We start from the raw sequence: 23,209 nt of genomic DNA on the forward strand, positions 1-23,209 counted from the left end.
CGAGATGTAGTACATCATCTTAGACGGATGCACCGCCCAATCTGTAGTGCTCCCAAGTAACTCACCTTCCTCATACATGGAATTAACGATTTCGAACCGATCTTGTATTGATCGTGTGTACAGTTCATAGAAGCTACAACATAGCAGTATCTACTGTATATGACGTCGAAGTAAGTATCCACTACGCACTAACTGAAGCCCGGTAATTATGCATTCATGTACATAACATGTCCTTTTAAGAAAAAAATACAGACAGCTTGGTTAGCGTATTATGTGCAAGTAGAGAACGGAATGACCTGTGGAAGGTGAACGAGAACATGCGAAAGGAATGGTTATCCATAATGTCCTGGATGTGGAATGCATTGAGTCTGCGAGTATTAAGGACAGACTGGAAATTTTGGTAAGAAAATGGGCGAATAAATGATTCTAGAGTAATTCGAATAAGGGTGGATTAGAATTAAGTGCGAGTTTTTGAAAGCTGATGGGGCGTGAGATCTGGGGGAGGGGAACATGCAAGAGATGACAGGATTTTGATAAACATAGATGCAAGATAAGACGTCCAAATCGCGTAGGGAAATCGAGCTTCAAGTTGGAGCAGCGGCGAGTTCGCTCGAGTCCTTTGTAAATAGACCCGAAGTTGGAAGAGCGGCGTTATCTGGCCACATAGCTGGGGTGAGAAGACACTTCTGACGTCGAGCTTTTATCGTAGATTCTTTAGTTCCCTAGGCAAGCACATTGTGGTGCGCATACACACGAATGTAATTAGCATAAACATCGTGTATACTAGATATCCTCCACACAGGTCGTGTTCTTTGGAGAGGGAGAACAAGGACGTGGCCAACACCGGGCCAATGGTTCGTGCCATGGTTTTAGAAGCCTGACAGAAGCCGTTAGTCGCTCCGAGGGCGGATTTAGATGGAGCGCCATTTATGACAAAGATTTGTGCGGTAGCTGTAGGATAAAGAGATTTGAGGGTCAAGGATGAAACGGGGAGGTTCGATAGACATACCGTAGGCCATCGATCCAACGGTGTTACTCAATAAAAACTGGAGCGGAATCAATGCCCATACGAGCCAATTAGCATATCCAACTGCCCCCGCTAGCACGCTCAACCCCCACAAGCTGCCAAACCCGACCAAAAACGAGCATACACCCACAAAATTGATCGTTCGTGCCCCGAAACGGTTTATGAGCCTAGGTATACAGAATATGGGGAAAGGGATGTTCGCAGCTCCCCATACACTGAGGATGATTCCCACATGAAAAGGAGTGAGCCCTAATCCACCGGCTGCAACGGAGGTAGTGTAGGTAAGGGGAATCAGAACGGTGTAACTGGAATCTAGGAGAGCGATAAGACTGTAGTTCGCGATGGGAAAAAGGACCTCAGGGATGAGCAGTAATTTTAGAGTTGCAGGGGTTTCAGCGTCCACTTTGGAGTCTTCCTCATCCTCAGAGTCGGAAGCTAAAACGGTTTCCTGGTCACTTTCTAAATCCTCTAGTGTAGACGTGCTTGATACGGTCGAGCATAGCGTCGACGTCGAAGGCCTTTTTTGAATCGTCCCATAATTAGGAATCACTGGTGCATTGGGATATAGACGCGTTGTCGTGTCTGTGTTTTGACGTGACGCGTCGGTATCGGCGCTCTTCTGCTTCTGTCTGCGAGGTTCGAAGTTGAAAACGCGCTTGTGACTGATCTTGGGTTCGATATGCCTCTGGACATGGTGGGTCTGGAATCGAATGGAGATAAGGTCATGAATACCAAAAAAAGACTGCAGACCGCTTACCTCCTTTAATCCAATTAACGCGATAAGGAAAAATATCAACGCGAAGAACGCGACAACGGCGCACGGAAGAAAGAACGGATGATCGCGCAGGAGTGATATCTTCCCTAAAGTTGACGGAAATTGTTTTTCTGGATCAGCAAGAACGCCGCCGATGGATGGTCTGTGATGGTCGATGAATGTTAAGATTTGAACGGATTATGAGTGAAGCAGGCGCGTTCGTACCCCATAATAACACCGATACACCATATCATTGGTGCAAGGCTGAAGATTTGGGCAATGTTGGTGGAATCTGAGAGCTGACGGATAATAATCAACACAATGACCTTTTGCATCCCTCTAATCACCTACTTCTGCGAGGATGGTTTTCGACACGCCTATATCGCGATCGATGGTAAGTAAATTTTGCTTTCCGAGGTATGGTAGACGCGACATACCAATGTTACCATTGAAAGCTCCTTGGATACTTCGAAATATTATCAACTCGCGGTATTGCGTGGACAAACCAAAACAGAGCGTCGCGATGAATAATCCCAAAGGGCCTAGCAGTAGGATAGGCCTGCGACCGAAGCGATCTGAGGCCATTCCCCACAGCATCACCTGGTAAGATGACCGTTAGTCTTGTGGTGTCGAACGAGTAGAAAATGTGAATTACTGTGAAGCATTCAGCGAGAAAGAATGCAGATTCCTGAAAGATCGTAGTAGTAAGTAAAAGATCATTTGCAAGGAGACAGTTTGTGGACCGACAATTATCCCGGCATAATAACCAGTCTTTTTCTCGTTCCCTCCAGTGATCCCGGTGCTATTGACAAACGGATTTATGAAAGGGTAGATGACGGTGGCAGCTAGAGGCTCTGTAAGTTGAATCAAGAAGACGATGGCAATCTGGAGTTTTGGTAGAGGAGATTGGGAAGGAGATTGGGAGGAAGAATCATACGAGGCCATGCCAACAGTATGTCCAGGAGAAGGAGGACGAGGACGAGGATGAGGAATGTTTCGTTGTCGTTGAAGTAAGCCAAGCGGCTTAAGTATCTAGTGTCCACAAAATACAAAGGACGGTCGAAAAGTTGATAAGCATGTGCTTACATGGTTCTGAAGTCGGAAATAGTATTCGGGTGTCTAAATGCTGTCGATCTTAACCCGGATATAGCATAGCTCGGCTCCAACTCAATCGGGCTCAAATAATCCGGATACTAGACTGGCTGTCACAAACCGAATTCGAAGCCCTGATGTTTTTTCTCCCCTGAACAGAAGTCTCCAGTCTTTGCACCTCCAAAAAAAAAACCTATCGTCACCGCGCCACGCCATATGTATCTACATACTGTAGATAGGAAAGGGTTTTATCAGTTCAATCATTGATACCTCTGTCAATACCAAAAGTACCGTTTGCGTCAACTACAAAGCTTTGCACAGCTTACGTTGCTCGAAATAGACCGATATTGTTGCGCCGAATAATTCTGTCTGTTACTTTTGACAATTGTCAATTTAGCGACTTTACCTTGTCAGCTATGTATATTTATTGAAGAAACTTACATTGGTGCATAGATTCTCAGTTATGAAGTCTGGATTTGCCCAGGTGTCGCGCTCTAATCCATAAACCAGACTCTGTCCTTGTGATGTCCCTCGTCGTTTCGTTTCCGCTTCACGATCCACGAAGATAGGATTACTGTCTCGGAGGGTAAGAGGCGCATTCTAGAAGGCGAGCGCAGTGTACCATCCGAACAGTGCATACAGCGTAGTACATACTGCCAAGTTCCGCGGCGATTTGCGCGGCTTCCCTTCAATCTCTTCATCCTCATACTACGTAGCATTAGGGCATCTGCCGCGAGAGCTAGGGATGCATCCGGTCAGTGCTGTTGGGATTAAGAAACAAAGAGATGACCTCAATTTGATCTTGTTCACGAACAGTCTAAAATCTGGCTTCCCGAAATTTTGAAGTAAGAACCAGAGTTCCATGCATCCTGTCTCCCCCTTCCGCCCGCAGAGTCATTTACTTGGCAAACATTGCCACTAAGATTTGAGCCTGCAAGATCTTGATTGACGAAACGCGTTCCGTCGAGGACCAGCATAAGACTGAACAATCGGATTACAACTGATCCCGGAGGCTTCACAAGTCTTCATGCATTCTGTCATTCAACATGTTGTTCCGCCACAATTTCAATTTCCCGTACTCCATCCTACTCCATCGCATGAACTCCGAAATAGAGAAAGAAAGAAAGAAGTTTTGGAGCAATGGGTGCACGGGTGAGTAAAGGTCTGCAGACCATCGTATGCTTCTCAGAGACCGGAACTTGGGAACTTCAAAACTTGCACCATGCCGCGGGTGGCTAGTATTTTGGTTGTGATCAAATTTGGGGACAAGGAAAACGATGCTATAGCACTGACCTGGCACTGACCAAACCGTCCCAAAATTAGCGGGATGTTTGGCATCAACTTCCTTCCCAAATAACGTGTCCCAAAATGGTCAGCTTGAACGTTAACGCTATCCCCGCTTTGATGCCAATCAAAGCGATTGGAGTCACCGACTCTGAAAGAGGAGGTCCTTGTCGGATTCAAATGGTCGTGTTTTGTGAGATCATTTTGCACTATTCATTCGTATGTAATCAATTCATTGCTGTCCATTTTGGTATAAGGTGTGGTGAATAATATCTTTCGGAGAAGCTGTATGATGTATAGGTGTCTTATTGTAGTAACAGTGTGAACCGATTTGGAGTTAGTGCGTGTAGTTTGTTTTCTTACGTTGTATAGTTTAACTCTGAATGGTGCGCATACTTTAATGATATTGTTGCTTTTCTGGGCAGAGTACACTTCAGTACTATGTATGTCTATATAACAATGTCCAGGTATTATGACAATACAGGAAAATCAATCTGATCCGGCTTGACCTCCCCTTGTACTTATTATTATCGTCAATGCCAAACTTATCCTGCCAGTGTGGAACCGACCTCTGAACTTACAAATGGAGGTCACTCATTCTTTCATGAATGGATCACTGATCCTACAATGAAGATCTCCAACTCCTTTTCATCCAGTAACTTTGTATATTACAGTGCAATTGCTCATGCTGACAGATAGCCATTTCAGAAAATTCTAGTAGTTTATACAATGCACTAGGTTGACCAACAGTGACCTTGACTTAAATCTCAACACCAATTTTGGCCGCACATCAAACACTAGACTGATTCCGAAGTTTCAGTATACCAAAAATGAAGGAGTTCATTTTTTGCAATCTTGTCATTGATATTCCATGTCAACAGTATAACAAATGTATCTTTAGGCAAAAACAAACTGAAAATTCAACATAAATACATTCTTCAAAATACAAATTACAGACACTGTAAACCGTACCAAAAATCACTACACCACAATGCAAAAGTTTAACAATAACCTCAATCTGTATCTAATCACATATATTCAACAGTTACATACGACCATACTGCATCATATTATTTTCCTCTTGAACATAATTTTGATTTACTTCTATAATCGCGAATAATCAGCATACCTGCTTGTCATGAAACCATTCAGAGTCGGGGATTGCCGTGCCAGCACGGCGCTAAGGATCGATAACTTTCAACCGTCATTGGAGTCCTCGCTTTACGGCGAATGCTAAGAAAAAGTTGTAACAATACAGGAGGGCTTCTAGATGAATCGGTACGAAGATACGAGCTATAATTAGCAAGGAAACTCGGACTCAGATTTACGCGGATAGTAGGGTATACAAGCTCGTATAACTTGCTATGACCTAGTATGCCTCTACCTGTGATCCTCAGCCTCCTGTCTGTCTATCTCAACAAAATACAATGTGCTACTTCCTTTGGCCCCATTACCTACCTGCCTTTCATGACGGTCTTTTCGGTTATGTAGCCCTTCTCCCTGCTGTTTTCTTTATTTGTTCATGTACCACAATTCTGCTCCATCCCAGAGATGTCCGAGATAGCTTTCGTCGTGTCACAGTTATTCGGGTTGCAATCACTAGCCAGACTACCGTTCCAACTTGAGCCTACCTAATCCTTTTATAAGTTAGTTGGTAGCCCTTTCTAAAGAAAACTATCTCGAGGTTATTTGTTTTACACCCTACATACTAAACTGTCTATTCAACCTATTGGCCACGGTAATGAAGTGGTGGCTATCACAGTTTCTATCCATTATGATTGGGAATCTTCCTGCACATCCGTATGTATGCTCAGACCTCCCCGATTGTGCGATCAGACTGGGGGCGAAGTTGAAGTTTCTTCAGCGCGCTGTTGTAGGTGGGTTGTAGCTGACATCGTAAACACTTATCGAAGGGTCACCCCAGATGATTATGATTACAAGTAACAATGTACAGTATGTAACATATATTACGACGCTGGAGCTTCAGCTTCAGTGGGCTGTGGTGTAACCTCGGAGATCTCTGGTACATGTATAACCTCTGTCAAAAATCCGGGGAGGAATCGCTCCATTCGTTCTGCTGTCATCGTCCACAATGTACGCTGTCGTTCGCTCCGTTCATCATTAGTAGAGGGAGGGACGAGAATCTGAGTCGCATTCATAACGAGCAAGACGTTCTTCAAGGACTCGGGAATGGCTTCATACTAAACGTGTCGGGTCAGACGGCCGTTGGATACGCCGGTAAACTGTAAAAGACGACTAACCAATTGTTCGCCATGGTCTACATGCATCAAGTGGTCGAGTAAATCTAGTACCCCAATCCACGAAATTCTAATATCTGCTGTCGATTGACTTTCCCGAACCTCAAAGTGCATAAATGTCTTGCAGAGTAAAGCAGAGGCCCTAAGTCTTGTTTCGGGCATACCCTGAGGATCGCGTTGAAAGACGTGAGGCTTCAACAGATCGTCTACGAGGCGGAAGACGATCTTGTTGAATATTTGTTCTACTTGGTTCGGATCAGCTTCATCTAGAATCGGATGTGAGGCTAGCAGTGTTCTTTGAAGCTGTCCGATTGCGCCTTGCCGGACTTCACGAGCTGCATTGCTCGACTGGTCTTTCAATGACGTTAGCAGCGGCAAGAAAAGTTGTTCCCAAGCTATGATATGTGTATAGGTTAACACTCTCGGTTGCGACGCCGTGTAAAACTAAAACACGAACCATCTTCACGTTGTAGACCAGAAAACTCGATAATGGGCGAGAAGAACTTCTTGAGGCTAGTTAACAATTCGATAGCTTTGCGTCCGCGTTCCACCGCCGGCGAGCTACACGATATCGTCAGTATGAAGGATACTTTTGCGTATAAATCCTCACTTAGCAGCTGTCAAAGGCCCGTGGCGGCGGCCTTGATTTTGATGCGCTTCTACAGTGCTACCAGCCAATGTGGCAAAGTCATTGAGCAGCGTTACAAGAGCAGAAAAATTATCCATCGTTACGAGCTGCTCAGGTCCATCGACAACGAGGCTGCTCAATAGGTTGAATGAAAGTTTGGCCGCTTCCGAATGGGAAATAGTAGATCGTAGTAAAGCGAAAACTAGCTTCCACTCCGTCTGGGACCTGAGAAGATATAAGCAGCCACAATGCAACAACATTCTCCAAGCACACCTGATAATTTCCCTGTATTTCTGCACTAGAGAGATGACCCCCACGACAATTTGTTCTGCCACAGACGCAGCTACATCCGATGGAAGCCCTGACAGAAGATCTAAAGACACATATATTTGATCTCGAAGTGAGGGCTAGAAAGAGAGCCTTATCAGTCGGTGGAATAGTAGATAAATTGATCTCGTCACTTTTTGAGCTAACAGGAGGCAAAGACGCAACAATCCGACCACTGCGCGTTCAATGAGAAGGATGCTGTAATGGCTGGCAGAATCGTGCTGGAGGAGAGCGGATAGATGTTCGAAGAGAATTGGCCTAAAGAAACGTCAAAGGCGCTCCACATATAACGTGAAACTCATACCACAAGTCTTCGATGTGTTGCGGGACTTGGCATGATATACTGACCATAGTCTCTAGTAGATAGACAGAAGCAGGATCATAAGGCATGGGCATGGATGCGTTGTCTTGCGCGGGGTACATAGGGTCCTCAGATTCCTGCTTTAGCTTCGCGACGGTCCGTTCATGCGCCAGTGCTTCCAGAGCACGGACGGCTGCGACCAGAGCATCTGTTTCAAGCTGACTGGAAAAAGATTGGGGTGAGTAAAAAAAAGGTAACCTGGTGATCTAAAATCATACAGAATTTGACTATAGAGCTCGTCGAGTCTGCAGGACGTAATACAATCGATGGTGCAGAGTGTCTTCTCGATATCCGACTCGGTAGCATCAGGCACAAGTGAATCAGAACTTGCACCGTATGGAGTCATGAGATATGACGACAACGTTGAAAGTAGACCTCCATCATTTCTGGAAGCAGTTCGTTGTGGGCTTGCGCCTCGCAATGGAATCATGGATGACCCTCCCAGAAAATCCTCCATTTGAAGCATCTGAGCAGGAAGAAGTGAATGAACGAATAGATTTTGAAACATTTCAAAGATCTAGATAGATGGTAAGAATAAGAATGATACAAACAGGACGATCGATATTACATACCTGAGTCCATCCTTCGCGCAAAGCATTTCCATTCCCATTGACAATGTTAAACAACACAACAGCAGCGAGTTGACCCTTGAAATTGATTCCAAACTTAACCGACAGGTTGGATACAGTAATCTTTTGACCTTCGACTTCGACAGTCGGGTAGTTGGGTATGCTTGTTTGTAGGGTATCTGGAAGGAGACTGGTGGCCTGGGACAAGGAGACAACGACAAAATCGAACACGTCTGGAAGGCGGAAGTGCTTGGCTAGTGTTGCGCATTGTCTGAAACCAGCAATGGAGCGTTGGATGATGTAATCATCGTCGAAGCTGATGAAGGCGTAGGCGATAGCGGAGATGACGGGTTTCCACACGGATTTGAACATATCAACGTCGAACAGCGGAGTGTTGCATGTCACCAAAGGACCTAATAACGATATCAAAGTCTGCAGCCAGTTTTTTTATAAAGAACAAAGCACCGACCTGCTTGCCGTGATCGAGTAAGTAGTTCTTTCCATGCATACTCGAACCCCAATGAACCCGTGTGCTCTTCAGGCATGACAATTTCGCGCTTCCGTATTGTATCATATATCTCTTGCTTGGAGAATGGAGAATTTTTCAACACGCGATTACACCAAAGCATTGATGGCAGACTCATACCAAGAATTCTGGCGAGAAATCACTTCCATCATTGACACCTCGCAAATTTCGCTGATACTCTTCGAATGACATTCGTTTCTAGTTCGAGATATCAGCGAGGCAAATAATGCCAACTTAAGCGTACATACTCTGACTTGAGGATTGTGCAGGTCGGTGTTGAGCAGAATGACCGAATAAGCAAGGACGTAAACTGCATCCTCACTCTTGATTTCAGCTGATTGCATCAACGATTAGCGTTAATCCTCTACAAATGTTATAACGCACCTGGTCCGGCAGCAAAATACGTCGAGGCAAATGTTTCGGTGATTCGGGCAATCTGTTGGGCTTCTCCGGGGAGACGAAAGCTTTCCAGTAACTCCCGCATAGCGTCGGCGATAGGTTTCTGAGAACGATGAATGACAACTACACGTAAGGAAGACAACCAGAGCGTACGTCTTTAAAGTTGGAAAGTCCAATGAAAGCTCTGAGGACGTCGAGGTTATCTGGTCTCGAAATAAAATCTCCAAGAAGACGTTTATCCAAGCGACTACAACTTTTCAAGAATTTGGCTAAGCTAAGCGGTTTATCGACCTGATCTGAAAGGTCTGCATAGATGAGCCCATTTTCCTCGAGAAATGCGAGCCCTGTTTTGGGTTTGATATTGAACCGCGATGCCCCAGTCAAAATGAGCTTCTTTTGGGATTTGGTTTGTAAAAGAGACTCCGGAGACGGACAATCCTGATACAACTATACTGAGACTTTGTGCGCTAGATAGGTAGGAAAGGACACACTGAAGGCCATTTCTGATATTCCTGTGTTTTGAATGAGCACCGGTAGTCAGTTCTGAAAGCAAGATTACGCACTTCCTCCGCCCTTTTAGCCATGTCGTTTACAAACGCCAGAAGCAAGTCCAAACATAGATATTGAGCATTTCGTTGCTGAGCGTCGAGACCGGCGGGATAATGAGTAGGATAAACAGACTGGAGGCTCTCTGAGTGACAACGTCCAAGGATAATGTCGATCCATACCTTGGTCAAAAAGTCAATCAGCCGCTCAAATAGGTTTTCGCAGTTGATGTCACAATCGTAGTTCGTATATAAGTCAACCATGAAGCTCGGATGCCGGGAGATTTGGCTGAGGGTTTCCAGAACAAGATTTCGCGTTTCTCCACGAGCAGGTGCAACAAGGATACGCGTTGGGGTCGAACTTCCGTTCTCGCTATCTTTTTCGGGCTCCATTGGACCCAAAGTCGGTGTGCCAGGTCGAGGAGAGTCCGTAACACCCGCCTTCTTCGATGACGCTCCTTTTGTATTGGCAATGGGTGGAGGTGCAAGTCTGTCAATAGTGAATGCTAGGAATAATTCCTGTTGCATTTTGAGATGTTCGCGCATGGTATCAAACATGGTAGATATTGTGCGCAGTGCCGCGTGAAGAACTGTAAGGTTTCCGGAACGAGCTAGTTGGAATAGGTATTTACATGCTGGATCAAGGACAAGCGCTTTCAGTGACGGGAAGGCGCCTATTCGGGGTCCTGCTTCTTCGAAAGCAGAATTCAAAATTCCAAGTACCACTAGGCGTGTTGAGTCGGTGTGTTGTTGATCGTTTGGATCGAGTACATTTACAAGCACCCTGAGAAGCTCGAGTATTGAAGGCAAGCTAACTGTAAGTGCAATTAATTTTACAACTGATGAATATGATGAACAGCATACACTGTGATCTGGTAACAACGGCAGACGGAGGAGTCTGAGGTCCCTTGGTTTCCTGCTCTTCAACTGACGCGTCAACAGCTGTTTCTTGGCTTACTTCTTCACTGCCGATCTGATTGTGTATCTGAGTACTTGAAACGCTCATCTTGATCTCAGCTTCCTCATCATCGACATCCAATTTGGCTTCTTCTATTTCAGGATCCAAATGATGGAGTCGAGAAAAGACAGTTCTGACGAGAGCATGCATAGTATTTTCCGCGGATCTTCGAAGTATTTCTGCAGGCGAAAATGAAGGAATCAATTGAGGAAAGTAAATGGATATATCTCACCACTGAGCCGCATTTGACAACACGTAGTTAAGACTGTTTCAAGCATTTCACAAACTTCTACATCTCCTAATACATTTCCAACATCATAGGCACACAGACAGTCATGGATGACGGTGAGGATCTTGAGGAGGACAACTTCGTCTCCGGAGGAGTCACTGGGCTCGAATTTGCATCGAGCAGCAGTGGTACTTAGCTCTTTGAGAGCGAGATCAAGAGTATTTGACTTTGCAGAGATTATTCCGCATACAAAAAAGTTGTGGAGAGCGGTGAGAGCAGCCGACGTGATAGGACCCGTTGACAAGGAGGAGCGAATAATTTCGAAAAATGGAGAGAGTATGATGGGTAACGGGAGAGATGATATGTCTATAATGATGTTAGAAAATGAATAATCGCCTGTTGAATTGAAACATACCCCCCACATCCCTCACAACTCTCTTCAGCTCTTGAAAACCTGCCATAAGCTCAGCTTCCCGGTTCCCCCTTGTATGAGATCGTGCATTGAACGAAGGGCTGGATATCCTCAGTCCGAGATTACTTCCAAGCGCAGATGTCTGGGTACTGGTCATGAAATTTGTTGAGGAAGCCCATCGCGAGTTTTTGCGCATAGCAGAGGTAACAGAAAGAATTTCAGAGTACAGTATATGTTTTTGGGAGGCATTTTGACGCGGTCTAGTGGTTGTTGTTGGGAAGTTCATTAAGGAATAATTCGACGTGTCATGGCGCCTATTACTGTTTTGACGCTCGTCGTTCTCTCCTCACTTCACCGGCCAATGCCGGCAGACATACCAAGCCGTAGGGGAATCAAGAAATGTATGCAGATGCATACTCTCTCTCCTATTAACCTCTCTTATCCTTAAACGTACAGCTTATACGGATTACATTACTCATATCAGAAGCACCCCTCCCCCCTCCTCCTTCCGGGTTCTCTAAGGCTCTCATTTACCGAAAACTGAACACAATTCAACCTTGAGTTACCGATGAAGGAGATTTGGATATGACTTTGTCAAATCCAGGCAATCCCGACGATGGTCTGTTAAATGTCGGAAGTGGACCCCAACTGAAAGATGCTGCAGGTGAGGCCTTAGGGAGCCCGGTGACTTCAGGAGAGCCCGGAGCAGGACTTTTTTTGACCGAAGGTGCAGGCCCATGTTTCCTTTGCGGTGGACCGCCTCTTCGCCCGCCAGAAGATGACGGGGTTGAGGGGTGGAAATTGTCCTCTGGGAAAGACAACGTGTCCCACTTCCCTATATCAGGAGACGAAGGTTGAGCAACTCCAGCAAAAAGTGGGCCATGTATAATCGGAGTATCGAATTGTATTCCCACGCCAGAATTCATCGAAGGAAAGCCGCTCGATAGTTTTGGTGTTGTGTAAGCTATCGGAACCTTTTCCCCGCTTTCCACAAGTTCCTTTGCTTTGACATTCAGGAGCGGTTCTTTTCTGGCCTTGAGCAACATAGTTTTAAGTTTATGTGCTGAGCGTTCAGCGTTCAGAGCCGCCGCAGTTGTTACCGCAACATCAGGTGTGAGGATAGACGGTCGGGAACGAGGAGAGAACGAGGGAAGTCGAGGATCTCGAGTGGCTGGAGAGTTATATGTAGACGCAGCTACATTTAACTTCAGAAATCTTGCGCTCAATTGCGCCACCTCATCGGTTTGTTGTTGTAACGCTATATCAATGTTGCGATATGTGCGATGGATTGTGTCCAACGACGGGGGTCTGCAACAGGTATAATGTGAACTCGTGTCGCAAAAATCTAACACAATGAAATTATGCTCACTTCAGGGTGGGCCGGCCAGTATTGACCTCACTGAGTCGCTTTTTATGTGCACGCAGTTGATCCTCGAGTTGATCTACCTTGGTGCGCATAGCCTATGTTTTTGATAATGTGAGAATCTGAGTTGAGCACGAGTGAAAATGAGGAACGTACTCGGATATTTCTTCGAAGTTGCGTCTGATTCTCTAAATGTTCTGGACCAAGCGTCCTGGACTTAAGCATCTTCGAAAATTCATTGTCACTCTTAGCCTTATTGAAACGAGCAATTTCCTCTCTCCTTGTACCAGCTGCATATAAACTCAGAATTCCTGCTTTTCAAGGGGAGGAAGACTACTTGCCTTTGATCATGCTTTTTCCAATTTCGCGTATGTCTGCCTTCTGCTTCCCCGCAAAGTCCTTTAACTCGAAAATATCTTGTTCAAACTGTCGCAACAAGGCACCGAATTGAGCGCTGTCGCACGGTGTCCATTTCTCATGATTGCCCAAGTCTTCTTTCCTGCGGGAACCGCCTGCTGATTTCGACAACAATTCCCTTTTTTTCGCAACCGCACCAGCGAGGGCACGAAGCTAAAAGAAATAGCGGTGTGTATATCAAATTGAGAAAAAGATAACTTAAATTGGGTCACTCACGCGTTCCAGTTCTATGTGCATCATATCCACCAACATATGACATTCCTTCTGCATGCCACTTTCCACGGGAAGTGGAACAGGTGTTGTGCCAGAAGATCTCATGGATACAGCTGGTGCACTAGGTATGGAGGGCCCTGCAGGCGGAGGTGGAGTAAAGGGAGGCGGAAGCGAGAAAAGAGGCTTGGGTGTTCCTGGTGACAAAATTGGAGATGTACCGGGTTGAGAGCCAGCAGGAAAGGGAGGAAGTGAGGGTTGTGGACGACTGCCAGAGTCAAGTTTCTGAGTTATACCACCAAAGAAACCTGAAGGGGGAGGTGTGAACACGCTGCTGACCTTCGGGACAGCTAGGTCTACCCCCCCGGTGGCAGGTTGGAGTGAGAAGGGTTTGTCAAATAGACTATTAGAAGAAAATGAAGGTGAAGGTGGTCCAGCGACTGATGTATTTGACAATGGTGTTAGCTGGCCCGGGGGAGGCTTCAATGGTGTTGCGGGGCCAGGTAAACTTGCAGCGGCAGGTTTGGGCGTGGTTGGTGTACTGGTGCTACCAAAGAAATTTGACAATAGTGGGGGAGTCTTGGGTCTCTTTCCGTCAATCAATTTCGGTTCATCTGAAGAGGTGGATCCGGAGTGCGTAGGAATCATTCCAAATGGTGCTTTTGGAGACGCAGGACGAGCTTTGAAGGCCGCAATCAATTTCGGCTCTTCCGCCGCTTCCTCCTCATCGTCTTGTTCTTCAGCCCCAGTAAGAGGCTTATTTGCCAGAGGAGAGCTCCTCGTAGGACGGGTGCTAGGCCTTCCGATCCCAAGCGTTGTTAAAGGTGCGTTAATAGGGGCCGGAGCAAGTATCGCAGAGGAACTTGTTGTTTGCGATTTGGTAGGAGTGCCAGGAGGTGTCGTACTTTCCTCGCGAATGGTTGATAAGCGGGATGACTCAGTATCTTCGGATGTGGAAGGGGAAGGAGAGTTTGGTTCAGTTCTGGGCGTTTCCGCCTGAGGTGTGTTAGAGCGGGATCGTGAGGGAGGTAAGGGTATTTCTGTAGGTTCTGGTGATGACGAAGGAGAGGGCTCATCCGAAGATTCTTTCCCTTCCACCTCTTCGGATTCGCCCTCTTCCAATTGTTCCTCACCCGAATGTGAGTCAAAACTCTCCGACAGAAAATCCCCTTCATCATCATCATCATCATCATGACCGTGCTGCTCTAGATGGCCTTCGAGCTCATCATCTGAATCGGGAACTTTTTCTTCTTCATCTTCTTGTTTCGCTGGCCGGGGAATTTCAACATAAGAGCTACTCGTTGACAAAACGGATTCCTCATTTGTGTCCTCGATCATTTTGCGCTTTTCTTCATCTCCGGGCACTGTCTTATCGCCATCGCGAATTTGTTTAGCGGCCGCTGATGGTGATGCCGGAGGTGTTGATGAGGCAAACTTGGGTGGTTCGGAAGTTGCTTTGGGTGAACCCTCTTTCAGTAGATCACCAAATGATTTAGTGGTACCTCCAACTGCAGCGAATGGCGAAGGAGTTCCACTGAAAGCACTGAATGGAGTTGTTGTAGCCAATGAAGTACTTGCGGCAACTGGAGATGAGCTCGACGTAGATGCTTTCAAACCAAACCCGAAACCGAGTTGAGAAGTGGCCCCAAATGTAGGATCAGTAGATGAAGATGAAAGGTTTGAAGAAAGAACCGATTTTGCTGAGCCCAAGCTGCCAAATGGGGAGACAGCAGGCTTCTCGTCATCCGTATTGTCTTTTAGGAAAGGAGAAGAGTTGGGCATGGTATTACCAAAAGCACCAAACCCAGAAGCCGGCTTCAAGTACGACGATGACGTTTGCAGGTTACCAGTTGTAGTCGCTTTGACAGGGAGGGCGGAAGGCTTGACGATATCTGAATCAGGAGAAGACGGGAGAGTAGGCGACCCTGGTTCGGATTTGATGAGACTAGCTGGGTGCTCCTTCTCGTGATCATGAGTTGATGGAACAGATTCACGATCTCTGAACGCAACTTGGGACGTCGATGGAGCAGGCTGGCCGAAAACGCTAGATGATACAGACTTGAGAGCTCCGAATGCGCCGCCTGCGCTCGGTTGTTCAAAAACACTATGTGATTCGGATTTCGTTCCGCCGAATACACTTGTACCCATCTGAACGGGCTTTCCAAACACAGAAGGACCATTAGAAGCGAAATTCGAAAATGCGCCCCCAGACGGTGATTGACTTCCAAACGGCGATGGTGTTTTATTCTCAGATTGACCAAAAGGTGAAGGTCCCTTGGACGCGAATGCAGAGAAAGAATTACTTTCAGACTTTTGCTCCTTTGTATTGTCAGTCCCCGACGCGGACACACCACCAAACGCGCTTTTCCCGCTGGACGCCGCAGAGGCAAACGTTGATGGTGTTCCCGCAAAACTAGCAAACCCATCTCCTCCAGCGTTTGACTTAGACACAGGAGATGTCGAAGCAGCGCTCATGAACGAAGTAGGACTTTGACTAAATGCACTGAACCCACCAGAAGATGGGTTGATTTCCGCTGGCTTCAATTGGGCGAACGTAGGTTGCCCAAAACTCGGTTTTCCGAACGAGGATTGTCCAAAGGATGGTTGACCAAACCCAGATCCAGGTCTGGATTGTTCACTGTTGGAAGCGAAAGCAGAGGTCTTAGTAGGCTGTGCACTAAAAGCCCCACCAGTGAACGCATTGTTGGTCGTGTTGCCAGTATTTCCGAAGACACCAAAACTGCCACTGGTGGGGCCACCAAATGCACCAAAGCCTGTCGCAGGTTTGATTACGTTCCCACTTCCAGAGCCAAATACAGACGTTTGAGCTGGTTGATTGGCAGGGTGAGTTGGAGGTAATGGTAGCGGACTTGGAGAGCCGAACATGTTGCCTGTGCCATTGAAAGTTGAAGTTGGTTTTGGGCTTTCGCTTGAGTCTCCGAGAGACAAACCTACAAAAGCAGGTGTCGAGTCAGACATAGAGGCATCTCGAGTAATCTGCGGAGAGCTTTCGATGGTAGTGTTGCCAAAGGATGATGTATTAGAAGCAGAGGATGCGAAGTCTCCTGGGCCGAATGGACTCGCGGAGTTAGACGAATAGTTTGCAAACCCACCACTTGAGTTTGAAGGTCCGTAATTCGAGGTAGATTCGGTTGCAGGTTGAACAACAAAGCCAGTCCGACCAAAAGATGACTGGCCAAAGGCTGTCGTAGCAGATGTCTGACCAGGGGAGGGAGCTTGTGCGTTGCTAAACGCAGAAGATGAAGACGATTGAGCGCCGAAGGCGGGATTATGTTGAGGCTGACTGGAAGTCGAGGCCGAAGTCGAAATGTTTGCGGAACCGCCAACCATACCACCGTAAGGTTTTTTTTCAGGATGATCAACATACCACCCTTGTAATGTCCCATCGTTAAGATATGCGTATATAATTGGATGACCACCTTCATTAGGATCTGTGTCTGTGAAGTCGACTTGCAATGACAACAGGACTGTATCCTCTGACTCTTTATCCAAAGGAATGGACAGCGGATTCTCCTGCGACTGTTGATACCATTCGTTTCCAATATTTCCAATAACCTCAAGATCCGTGCAGGACATGTCACCGACGACAACCAAAAGTCTATCATCAGCATGTTCGTCCCATCTAGGTAACACAGCAGAGTAAGATTTCAGTCGATTTCTATCTGGGAGTTGGAAGGAATATTCCAAGCGCGTATAGACCACGGGAGAATTTCGCTTTTCGGAATAAACGATATGGTGAATGGGTTCAGTCGCCGCGTAGGTTGTGCGAAAGGTATGCCCTGGCGCTAACCAGTCGAGAGAGACTAGTATTCCCTGTGTAGTGGGGGGTATGTGTCTCTGAGGCGAGGATTTAGCGTCCAATGTAAAAGTTAATATGTCGCCCTGACGAAGACCAATCGCTAGTTGTTTGCCCTTTGGGGACCAGGCCACTACAAGGAGTGTTACTTGAATTAGAGAAATTACAGAATACACACGCACCTGCTACCGGGGTAGAATCAGCATTGCCTGCCACCCATCCTCCTTGCGACTCAAGATTCGCGTTGAGCACTTGCACCGTCCCGTCAGCACGTACAGTAGCCAGAAGGTTTGAGAGGTTTGGGTCTTCATCGTTTGGGTTGGAAGTGATATCGAGAATGGGTTGCTGAGAGGACTGAAGGATGTGGAGTGGTGAAATTTCATTGGATCCTGGTGTGAGGACACTGGATGTATCATAGGCAATGATCTGGCCGGACTTGAAACCAACGATGAGTCGTGAATCGTTACAAGCAAATGCCAAAAGATTTGGCTCAGAGGTGGAAAAGGAGAGTGTCCGTTGAGATACAAAGGGAGAAATACCACTGCCAGCCTCCTTCATTGATTTCCTCAGGTCACTTAGAGGGGACAAGATTGCGCCTTGAATGTAAATCAGTAGGATTCAAACGGCTATTCATTACAAAACGCACTGAACGTCCCAACATTGTGTTGTATTGCAGCGATCCACCCTTTCTTATGTGATACCACCAGGTTTCGATAGACGAAGTTCTGATCAGTATTTAGATACTGTGGTGAAAGTAGGATACGAGATTTCTTGTTTAATTGGCGAAATGTGGGATACTAGTCGACGCGTTAAATTCTGCATATCAGACAAAGTGTGAGAACATACTTTGATCCCTTCGGCATGGCGTTCCTTGGACGATGGAGGGGGACCAGATTGGGGCTGCGCTGGTCGCACCAGCCGCGTTAGTTCCGTCATGTTTTATTGTAGGAAGAGTACGTTCGGGAAATTACGTAAATACAGGCAGAAAGTTAGCCTGTTAGGGATTTTAAACTCCGACCAACTCATTCATTCTCTCTCAGCGCTCGCATTTTCCTATAAAGGAGAGACAATTTGGACTAGAACACTTCGGATGACTTTGTAGCTGAGTGAAGTCTTGAAAAAACATGCGAACCAAGTATTACAGTAGTACGACGAACGAATTTACATGTGGCGATATCCCTCGATATCCTCATAAGGCCGGAAGTCGAACTCATTCAGCACTGACAGAAAGACCTACTAATTTCGAAATTTTTAACTATACAAGACAGATGCTAGTTACATTCCACTTTACATTTATAAACGATCTGGTTTCCGCTGTTTTGTCATACTTTAATCTCAGTCAATAAATGCTGTCCCCCAGTAGTATATCCTCGTGCAGGTTACAATTTCCTAGCCTTGGAGCCATATTGCCCAAAGGGATCCAACGGAGGTCTTCCATATGTAGGCTAGAAAAATGTACATCAAAACAGATGGCAATGAACATGTTGAACAATGGCGTACTGGAGCATCTGGTTTGTTCCCTAATATTTTATCGATCTTATTCAATAGCTCGTCAGTCAATTTGGGCACAACTTCTATTGCTTTGAGGTTTTCCAAGATCTGTTCTGGTTTACTTGCGCCCAATATCACAGTTGAAGTGTTCGGATACCTTGCAACCCATGCCAAAGCGAGTGCTGAAATTGTGGTGTTGAGTTCTAAGTGATATCATTTAGTTCGATTTGACTCGAAGATTCGGAAGAGAATCAACCTTTCTCTGCAATCACTGTCAACTCTCTAACCTTGCGAATCATTTCTTTTCCTTTTTCCTCTTGAAGCTCCTTAGACATGTTGCTAAAGTCGCCTTCGGTAGCAAAGCGGGAACCGGGAGGTATGCCATCATTGTACTAAAACAGACATGAGCTTTTCCTCAGGTTTGCACTGATAGGGTATTGTTTCTACCTTGCCAGTCAGTAGACCAAAGTACAGCGAAGAGAAAGTAGTAGTTCCATAATTGTACTTCTGATACAGCGGCCTACGAGGAGTTAAAGTTAGATATGTAGCATCAATGAAAACCTTGCTTACGCGTATTCCTTCTCTGGTCTTTCCCTGGTAAACATGCTACACACATATGATATGTGAATCAATGCATTGATAAGAACATTTAACGCACTTATGCTGGCATTGATCAACTACAGGTGCGATAAGTCCAATTTTGGTAGCGATGTCTGGAGAAGGTCATTGAATCCCTCGTAGATTAATTGAACGTGACGGAACTCACGGTGAGCTTCCTCGATCTCAGTAGCATTCCACTCAGATGTTCCCCAATACATTGCCTAAACGGAAACGCAAGCATCAAAACAGAAATGCACACGACCGCCTGAAATACTCACCCATCCTTTCTCAATCACAAAATTGAAGGCTCTGACGACTAGAGAAAAAAAAATCGCCATCATTAGACAGCAGTTCCGTCTCGAATCACATACCTTCTTCCATCGGGACTAAAGCGAATGGATTGAAACTCAGTCTGGAAAACTCGAGAATTATAATATCTGAGGGGTACTAACCATTTGGATCGCTTCGGTGGGCGAAAATGATGTCCACATAGTCGAGCTGCAGCCGCGCAAGACTTTCCTGCGTCCCCTCGATGATACTAAATTGCTCCTGATGTCAGAATAATCTACGCCATTGCGTAGTCCCTTCAACTTACTGTTTTCTGGACAACCCTCCTCCGTTAGGGTCCTTGCGACCGACTCCCCAGAATATCTTAGTGGTGATGATGATATCAGTGCGGCGCCAACCCAATTCCTTGATGACGCGACCCCTGATATATATTGGACGAAGTTCAGTGTATAAGGAATAATATCGGAAGTACAACTTGTGACTGCGACGAACATTTCTTCCTCCGATTTACCATTTGCATAGGTTTCTGCAGTGTCGAACATGTTGATCCCATTTTCGAATGCAGTTTTCATGATCTCCTGTATATCAGATATGAATATTTCATTGGCGGCGAACCACCAGGCTCTGTCGTATTAGCCGTCGACGAACCTTCACAGGATCGCCTTTGACAGATCCTCCAAGAGTGAGCCCTAGGGCGAGATGCGAGGCATGAGATACAGAGCTCAATTTATATGTCAATGTTAAGACGCGGACTTACATCCTCCAAGAGAGAATAGAGGTACCCTCAAACCGCTAGGGCCAAGTCTACGGAATGGCATACCTTTGGGGTCGTATTCAACTTTGACGTCTGGCTGAAGTTGGAGTGGCATCGTCGAATAGGGAGAGATGAGAATCAATCACTGTGTGGTGGTGGTCGCAGTGGTGAGAGAGATTCAGAGAGTGATGTGGAAAGAGTGCTTACTTTAGAATAAGGATGACCATCAACGGGCCGTCTTCATTGTATTTAGATTTGGACTGATATTTCAGTTTTCGGGCTTCAAGATTCAAGTGGTAAAGAGTTTTGCAGATTGACAATTTGACTTTCTAGACTGCATAAATGGTCGATTATCGATCGCAGACTCGCGGTGCGTGGAGATAATCCAGGGATAATCCTCAAGGTATCCGGAAGCGCCCGGAAAGCGCGCGCGCTGCGATGCCGCTTATGTCATTGTCACGGAGAGAATCGTTCTTTGACAAGTCCCTTCACCGTCGATATTTTTTTCTCCCTTCATATCTCATATTTCTTGGCTGAACTCAATGTGGAGACCCGCCACTCGTCAGATTACAGGCACTAATGATGGTGATTTTGCAAGACGCTTTTTTCAATATAAATCATAACTAACTCAAATTTTCACAGTACCTTTGGGGAACCGTCGTCGATTTGGTCCAGCACCCACCGAGGACGCAGCTCCTCCGCAACTTGCTCAACCGTCTCCTTCTGCGTACCCCAAAGCTCAAGAGAATGAGGGCTCGGGAAAACGCGGCAGAGAAGAGTCGCCGCAAAATGGAGATCCGAAAGGTAAGCACAGAGTGTTGGCACTAACCTATTGGTTGTCACTTTCATCCTCGAGACCTATGGGATATATCGGGCGTCCTTGATTGATATTCATACTCTAATCCTACTACTGACCTTCTGTATAAAACCTAACCTTTCATTTTGTCTTGTTACACTCGTTTCAGTGGATCCTAATGCTCCTCGTAAACGACGAAGTCGGTGGGGAGACGCCAAGACAGAAATTCCTGGACTTCCGACAGCTATATCCGCCGTCGGTGTTTCGCAAGCTCAACTTGACAATTACGCTATCCACTTGCGGTTGGAGGAGATCAATCGAAAACTCAGATTGAATAATTTCGTTCCACCTGAGCGTGAACGGTGCGTTACCCTGAACCCTAATTCGCATATCTTCACTGATAAACTTCTTAGATCACCTTCGCCTCCTCCCACTTATGATGCCCACGGTCGACGAACCAACACTCGTGAAGTCCGGTACAAGAAAAAGCTCGAGGATGAGCGAATCAAATTAGTCGACCGTGCCATGAAAAACGACCCAAACTTCCGTCCTCCAGTTGAATACGCCCAACAGAAACGCTCCCAGCGTCCCTCTGATAAAGTTTACATTCCAGTCAAAGAATTTCCTGAAATTAACTTCTTTGGTCTGCTCGTCGGTCCTCGTGGAAACAGTTTGAAGAAAATGGAGACGGAAAGTGGGGCGAAGATTAGTATTAGGGGGAAGGGCAGCGTGAAAGAAGGAAAGGCTCGGCCAGATCAATACGCGGATGACGCTGAGGAGGACCTCCATTGTCTTGTTCTCGCCGATTCTGAGGAAAAAGTGGCGGCTTGCGTCAGGCTGATCAACAAGGTCATCGAAACTGTCCGTCATGTTCATCTGATTATCTCTTGTACTTTCTGACTTTTTTTCGAACACAACAGGCTGCTTCTACACCTGAAGGCCAGAACGAGCACAAGAGGAACCAATTGCGTCAACTGGCAGCACTCAATGGTAAAAATCCTTTGTTTTCCGTTCATTGTATGTGCTAATCTTCCATTTCCAGGTACTCTTCGTGATGATGAGAACCAGATATGTCAGAACTGTGGTGGTGTCGGACATCGTAAATACGATTGTCCGGAGCAGCGCAACTTCACGGCCAACATCATCTGTCGTGTTTGTGGCAGCGCTGGACATATGGCTCGCGACTGTACGGTAAATAAGGACCCGAATGCGCCTCCTCCTCCTCCCACTCCTCCAGTGGGTCGTGGCGGTTTCGACTCCGAGTATGCCAAGTTGATGGCGGAGCTTGGTGAGCCCGGTGCTGCTGCTCCAGATATGTCGAAGCCTTCGTGGGCTGCTGGTCCTAGATCAGGACAGGATATCACTGGTGGAGGAACGAATATCCCTCCGTGGCGTCGTCCTGAGAATTGGCAATCTAATGTTCAGCCTCAGCAGCAGCAGCAGTTCCGGCCTCAGGGAGGTTACGGCGGTGGATATGGTGCTTCAGGTGGTGGGTATGGCGGTGGACAATGGTCAGGCCAGGGAGGTTATCCTCAACAATCGCAGGACTACAACTATGCGTCCTATTACCAGGGTCAATACGCTCAACAGCAAACTAGCTAAATCGTTCGCATTCCCTCCCTTATGCTGTATAACATTTTACCTCTCAGCTTCGAACCTTCTGATCCGGGTTTTTCCTCATCTCGCTAACCGTTTGCCCAGTTCCAACGATCGAATTTCGCAGACTGCTTCGACTCGACTTTTCTTATTAGTACTCAGTACTCAGTACTCATCATTCACTGACCATTCATCCACAGAGTGATGGGTAGGCGCGATTATTGGCTGACCACTGACCTCTCTAACCTTACTTGAATGTTTCCTTCCGAGAATATTTGATTTGAAGTTTGTAGGGTGTGTGTTGGGTATGTCGTAAATCTATATCCTCATTGATCTGCATGATCCACGTTGAGTAAGCTGAGCGATGTCGAGCTTTCATTGGCTGTAACCTGATGACAGACGTGAAAGTCGGGTTTCGGGTGCAATGCTTCCTAATTTGGAGTAAAGATTTCTATTTAGAGGGATTCCCTTTCTCGGCTCGAAGACAGCCATACCTTGAGACTTGAGT

The 23,209-nt window shown here is 46.3% G+C and overlaps 5 protein-coding genes across 5 annotated transcripts; 1 reads left to right on the forward strand and 4 right to left on the reverse strand.

Annotated features, from left to right (window-relative positions):
* Nucleotides 1-447: 447 nt before the first annotated feature.
* C8R40DRAFT_1224466 (major facilitator superfamily domain-containing protein) lies at nucleotides 448-2,744 on the reverse strand. The gene is made up of 8 exons (XM_046233300.1): nucleotides 2,529-2,744; nucleotides 2,437-2,469; nucleotides 2,219-2,381; nucleotides 2,133-2,158; nucleotides 2,007-2,080; nucleotides 1,771-1,944; nucleotides 1,010-1,545; nucleotides 448-951 (listed from the first exon to the last, which is right to left on the reverse strand). Exons 1-8 carry the CDS (start codon nucleotides 2,724-2,726, stop codon nucleotides 701-703), a joined length of 1,455 nt encoding a protein of 484 aa, XP_046088997.1. The 5' UTR covers nucleotides 2,727-2,744; the 3' UTR covers nucleotides 448-700.
* Nucleotides 2,745-6,024: 3,280 nt separating this feature from the next.
* C8R40DRAFT_874682 (uncharacterized protein) lies at nucleotides 6,025-11,719 on the reverse strand. The gene is made up of 20 exons (XM_046236513.1): nucleotides 11,373-11,719; nucleotides 10,961-11,323; nucleotides 10,635-10,907; nucleotides 9,954-10,585; nucleotides 9,789-9,905; nucleotides 9,717-9,737; nucleotides 9,379-9,663; nucleotides 9,211-9,328; nucleotides 9,075-9,160; nucleotides 8,947-9,024; nucleotides 8,770-8,884; nucleotides 8,304-8,713; nucleotides 7,950-8,248; nucleotides 7,675-7,893; nucleotides 7,505-7,628; nucleotides 7,317-7,450; nucleotides 7,026-7,268; nucleotides 6,873-6,976; nucleotides 6,419-6,810; nucleotides 6,025-6,358 (listed from the first exon to the last, which is right to left on the reverse strand). The coding sequence occupies exons 1-20, from the start codon at nucleotides 11,653-11,655 to the stop codon at nucleotides 6,125-6,127; spliced, it is 4,530 nt and encodes a 1,509-aa protein (XP_046088998.1). The 5' UTR covers nucleotides 11,656-11,719; the 3' UTR covers nucleotides 6,025-6,124.
* A 201-nt stretch (nucleotides 11,720-11,920) lies between these two features.
* Nucleotides 11,921-13,302, reverse strand: C8R40DRAFT_1039445 (uncharacterized protein; the record flags this gene model as incomplete). The annotated part of the gene is made up of 4 exons (XM_046223838.1): nucleotides 11,921-12,677; nucleotides 12,739-12,830; nucleotides 12,889-13,033; nucleotides 13,070-13,302. Coding segments are annotated over 4 exons (1,227 nt in total), but the record flags the coding sequence as incomplete, so codon positions are not given.
* A 5,253-nt stretch (nucleotides 13,303-18,555) lies between these two features.
* On the reverse strand, nucleotides 18,556-20,424 carry C8R40DRAFT_1167962 (voltage-gated potassium channel beta-2 subunit; the record flags this gene model as incomplete). Its single annotated transcript, XM_046231109.1, has 14 exons — nucleotides 18,556-18,621; nucleotides 18,677-18,870; nucleotides 18,924-19,059; nucleotides 19,115-19,187; nucleotides 19,238-19,273; nucleotides 19,326-19,380; nucleotides 19,434-19,488; nucleotides 19,546-19,583; nucleotides 19,639-19,653; nucleotides 19,720-19,805; nucleotides 19,863-19,976; nucleotides 20,048-20,133; nucleotides 20,204-20,244; nucleotides 20,313-20,424. The coding sequence occupies 14 exons, from the start codon at nucleotides 20,422-20,424 to the stop codon at nucleotides 18,556-18,558; spliced, it is 1,107 nt and encodes a 368-aa protein (XP_046089000.1).
* A 358-nt stretch (nucleotides 20,425-20,782) lies between these two features.
* On the forward strand, nucleotides 20,783-23,040 carry C8R40DRAFT_1092983 (uncharacterized protein). The gene is made up of 6 exons (XM_046227573.1): nucleotides 20,783-20,894; nucleotides 20,952-21,113; nucleotides 21,275-21,467; nucleotides 21,519-21,966; nucleotides 22,026-22,095; nucleotides 22,148-23,040. The coding sequence occupies exons 1-6, from the start codon at nucleotides 20,852-20,854 to the stop codon at nucleotides 22,705-22,707; spliced, it is 1,476 nt and encodes a 491-aa protein (XP_046089001.1). The 5' UTR covers nucleotides 20,783-20,851; the 3' UTR covers nucleotides 22,708-23,040.
* The last annotated feature ends 169 nt before the right edge of the window (nucleotides 23,041-23,209 follow it).

Source organism: Lentinula edodes (assembly GCF_021015755.1).
Source record: "Lentinula edodes strain Le(Bin) 0899 ss11 chromosome Unknown C8R40scaffold_8, whole genome shotgun sequence".
Lineage (NCBI taxonomy): Eukaryota > Fungi > Basidiomycota > Agaricomycetes > Agaricales > Omphalotaceae > Lentinula > Lentinula edodes.

Bases quoted from the DNA above. Each gene is read 5' to 3' on its own strand.
- C8R40DRAFT_1224466 (XM_046233300.1), bottom strand. From the start codon at position 2,726: ATGGCCTCGTATGATTCTTCCTCCCAATCTCCTTCCCAATCTCCTCTA. The intron at 2,382-2,436 runs GTAATTCACATT...TCATCTTACCAG, and splicing joins TTCTCGCTGAATGCTTCACA to GTGATGCTGTGGGGAATGGC. The intron at 2,159-2,218 runs GTATGTCGCGTC...ATCGCGATATAG, and splicing joins AGCTTTCAATGGTAACATTG to GCGTGTCGAAAACCATCCTC.
- C8R40DRAFT_874682 (XM_046236513.1), bottom strand. From the start codon at position 11,655: ATGAACTTCCCAACAACAACCACTAGACCGCGTCAAAATGCCTCCCAA. The intron at 9,161-9,210 runs GTGCGTTATAAC...TGATGCAATCAG, and splicing joins GTATTTTGCTGCCGGACCAG to CTGAAATCAAGAGTGAGGAT. The intron at 8,249-8,303 runs GTATGTAATATC...CCATCTATCTAG, and splicing joins TGCGCGAAGGATGGACTCAG to ATCTTTGAAATGTTTCAAAA.
- C8R40DRAFT_1092983 (XM_046227573.1), top strand. From the start codon at position 20,852: ATGTGGAGACCCGCCACTCGTCAGATTACAGGCACTAATGATG. The intron at 21,114-21,274 runs GTAAGCACAGAG...CACTCGTTTCAG, and splicing joins GCAAAATGGAGATCCGAAAG to TGGATCCTAATGCTCCTCGT. The intron at 22,096-22,147 runs GTAAAAATCCTT...TTCCATTTCCAG, and splicing joins TCAACTGGCAGCACTCAATG to GTACTCTTCGTGATGATGAG.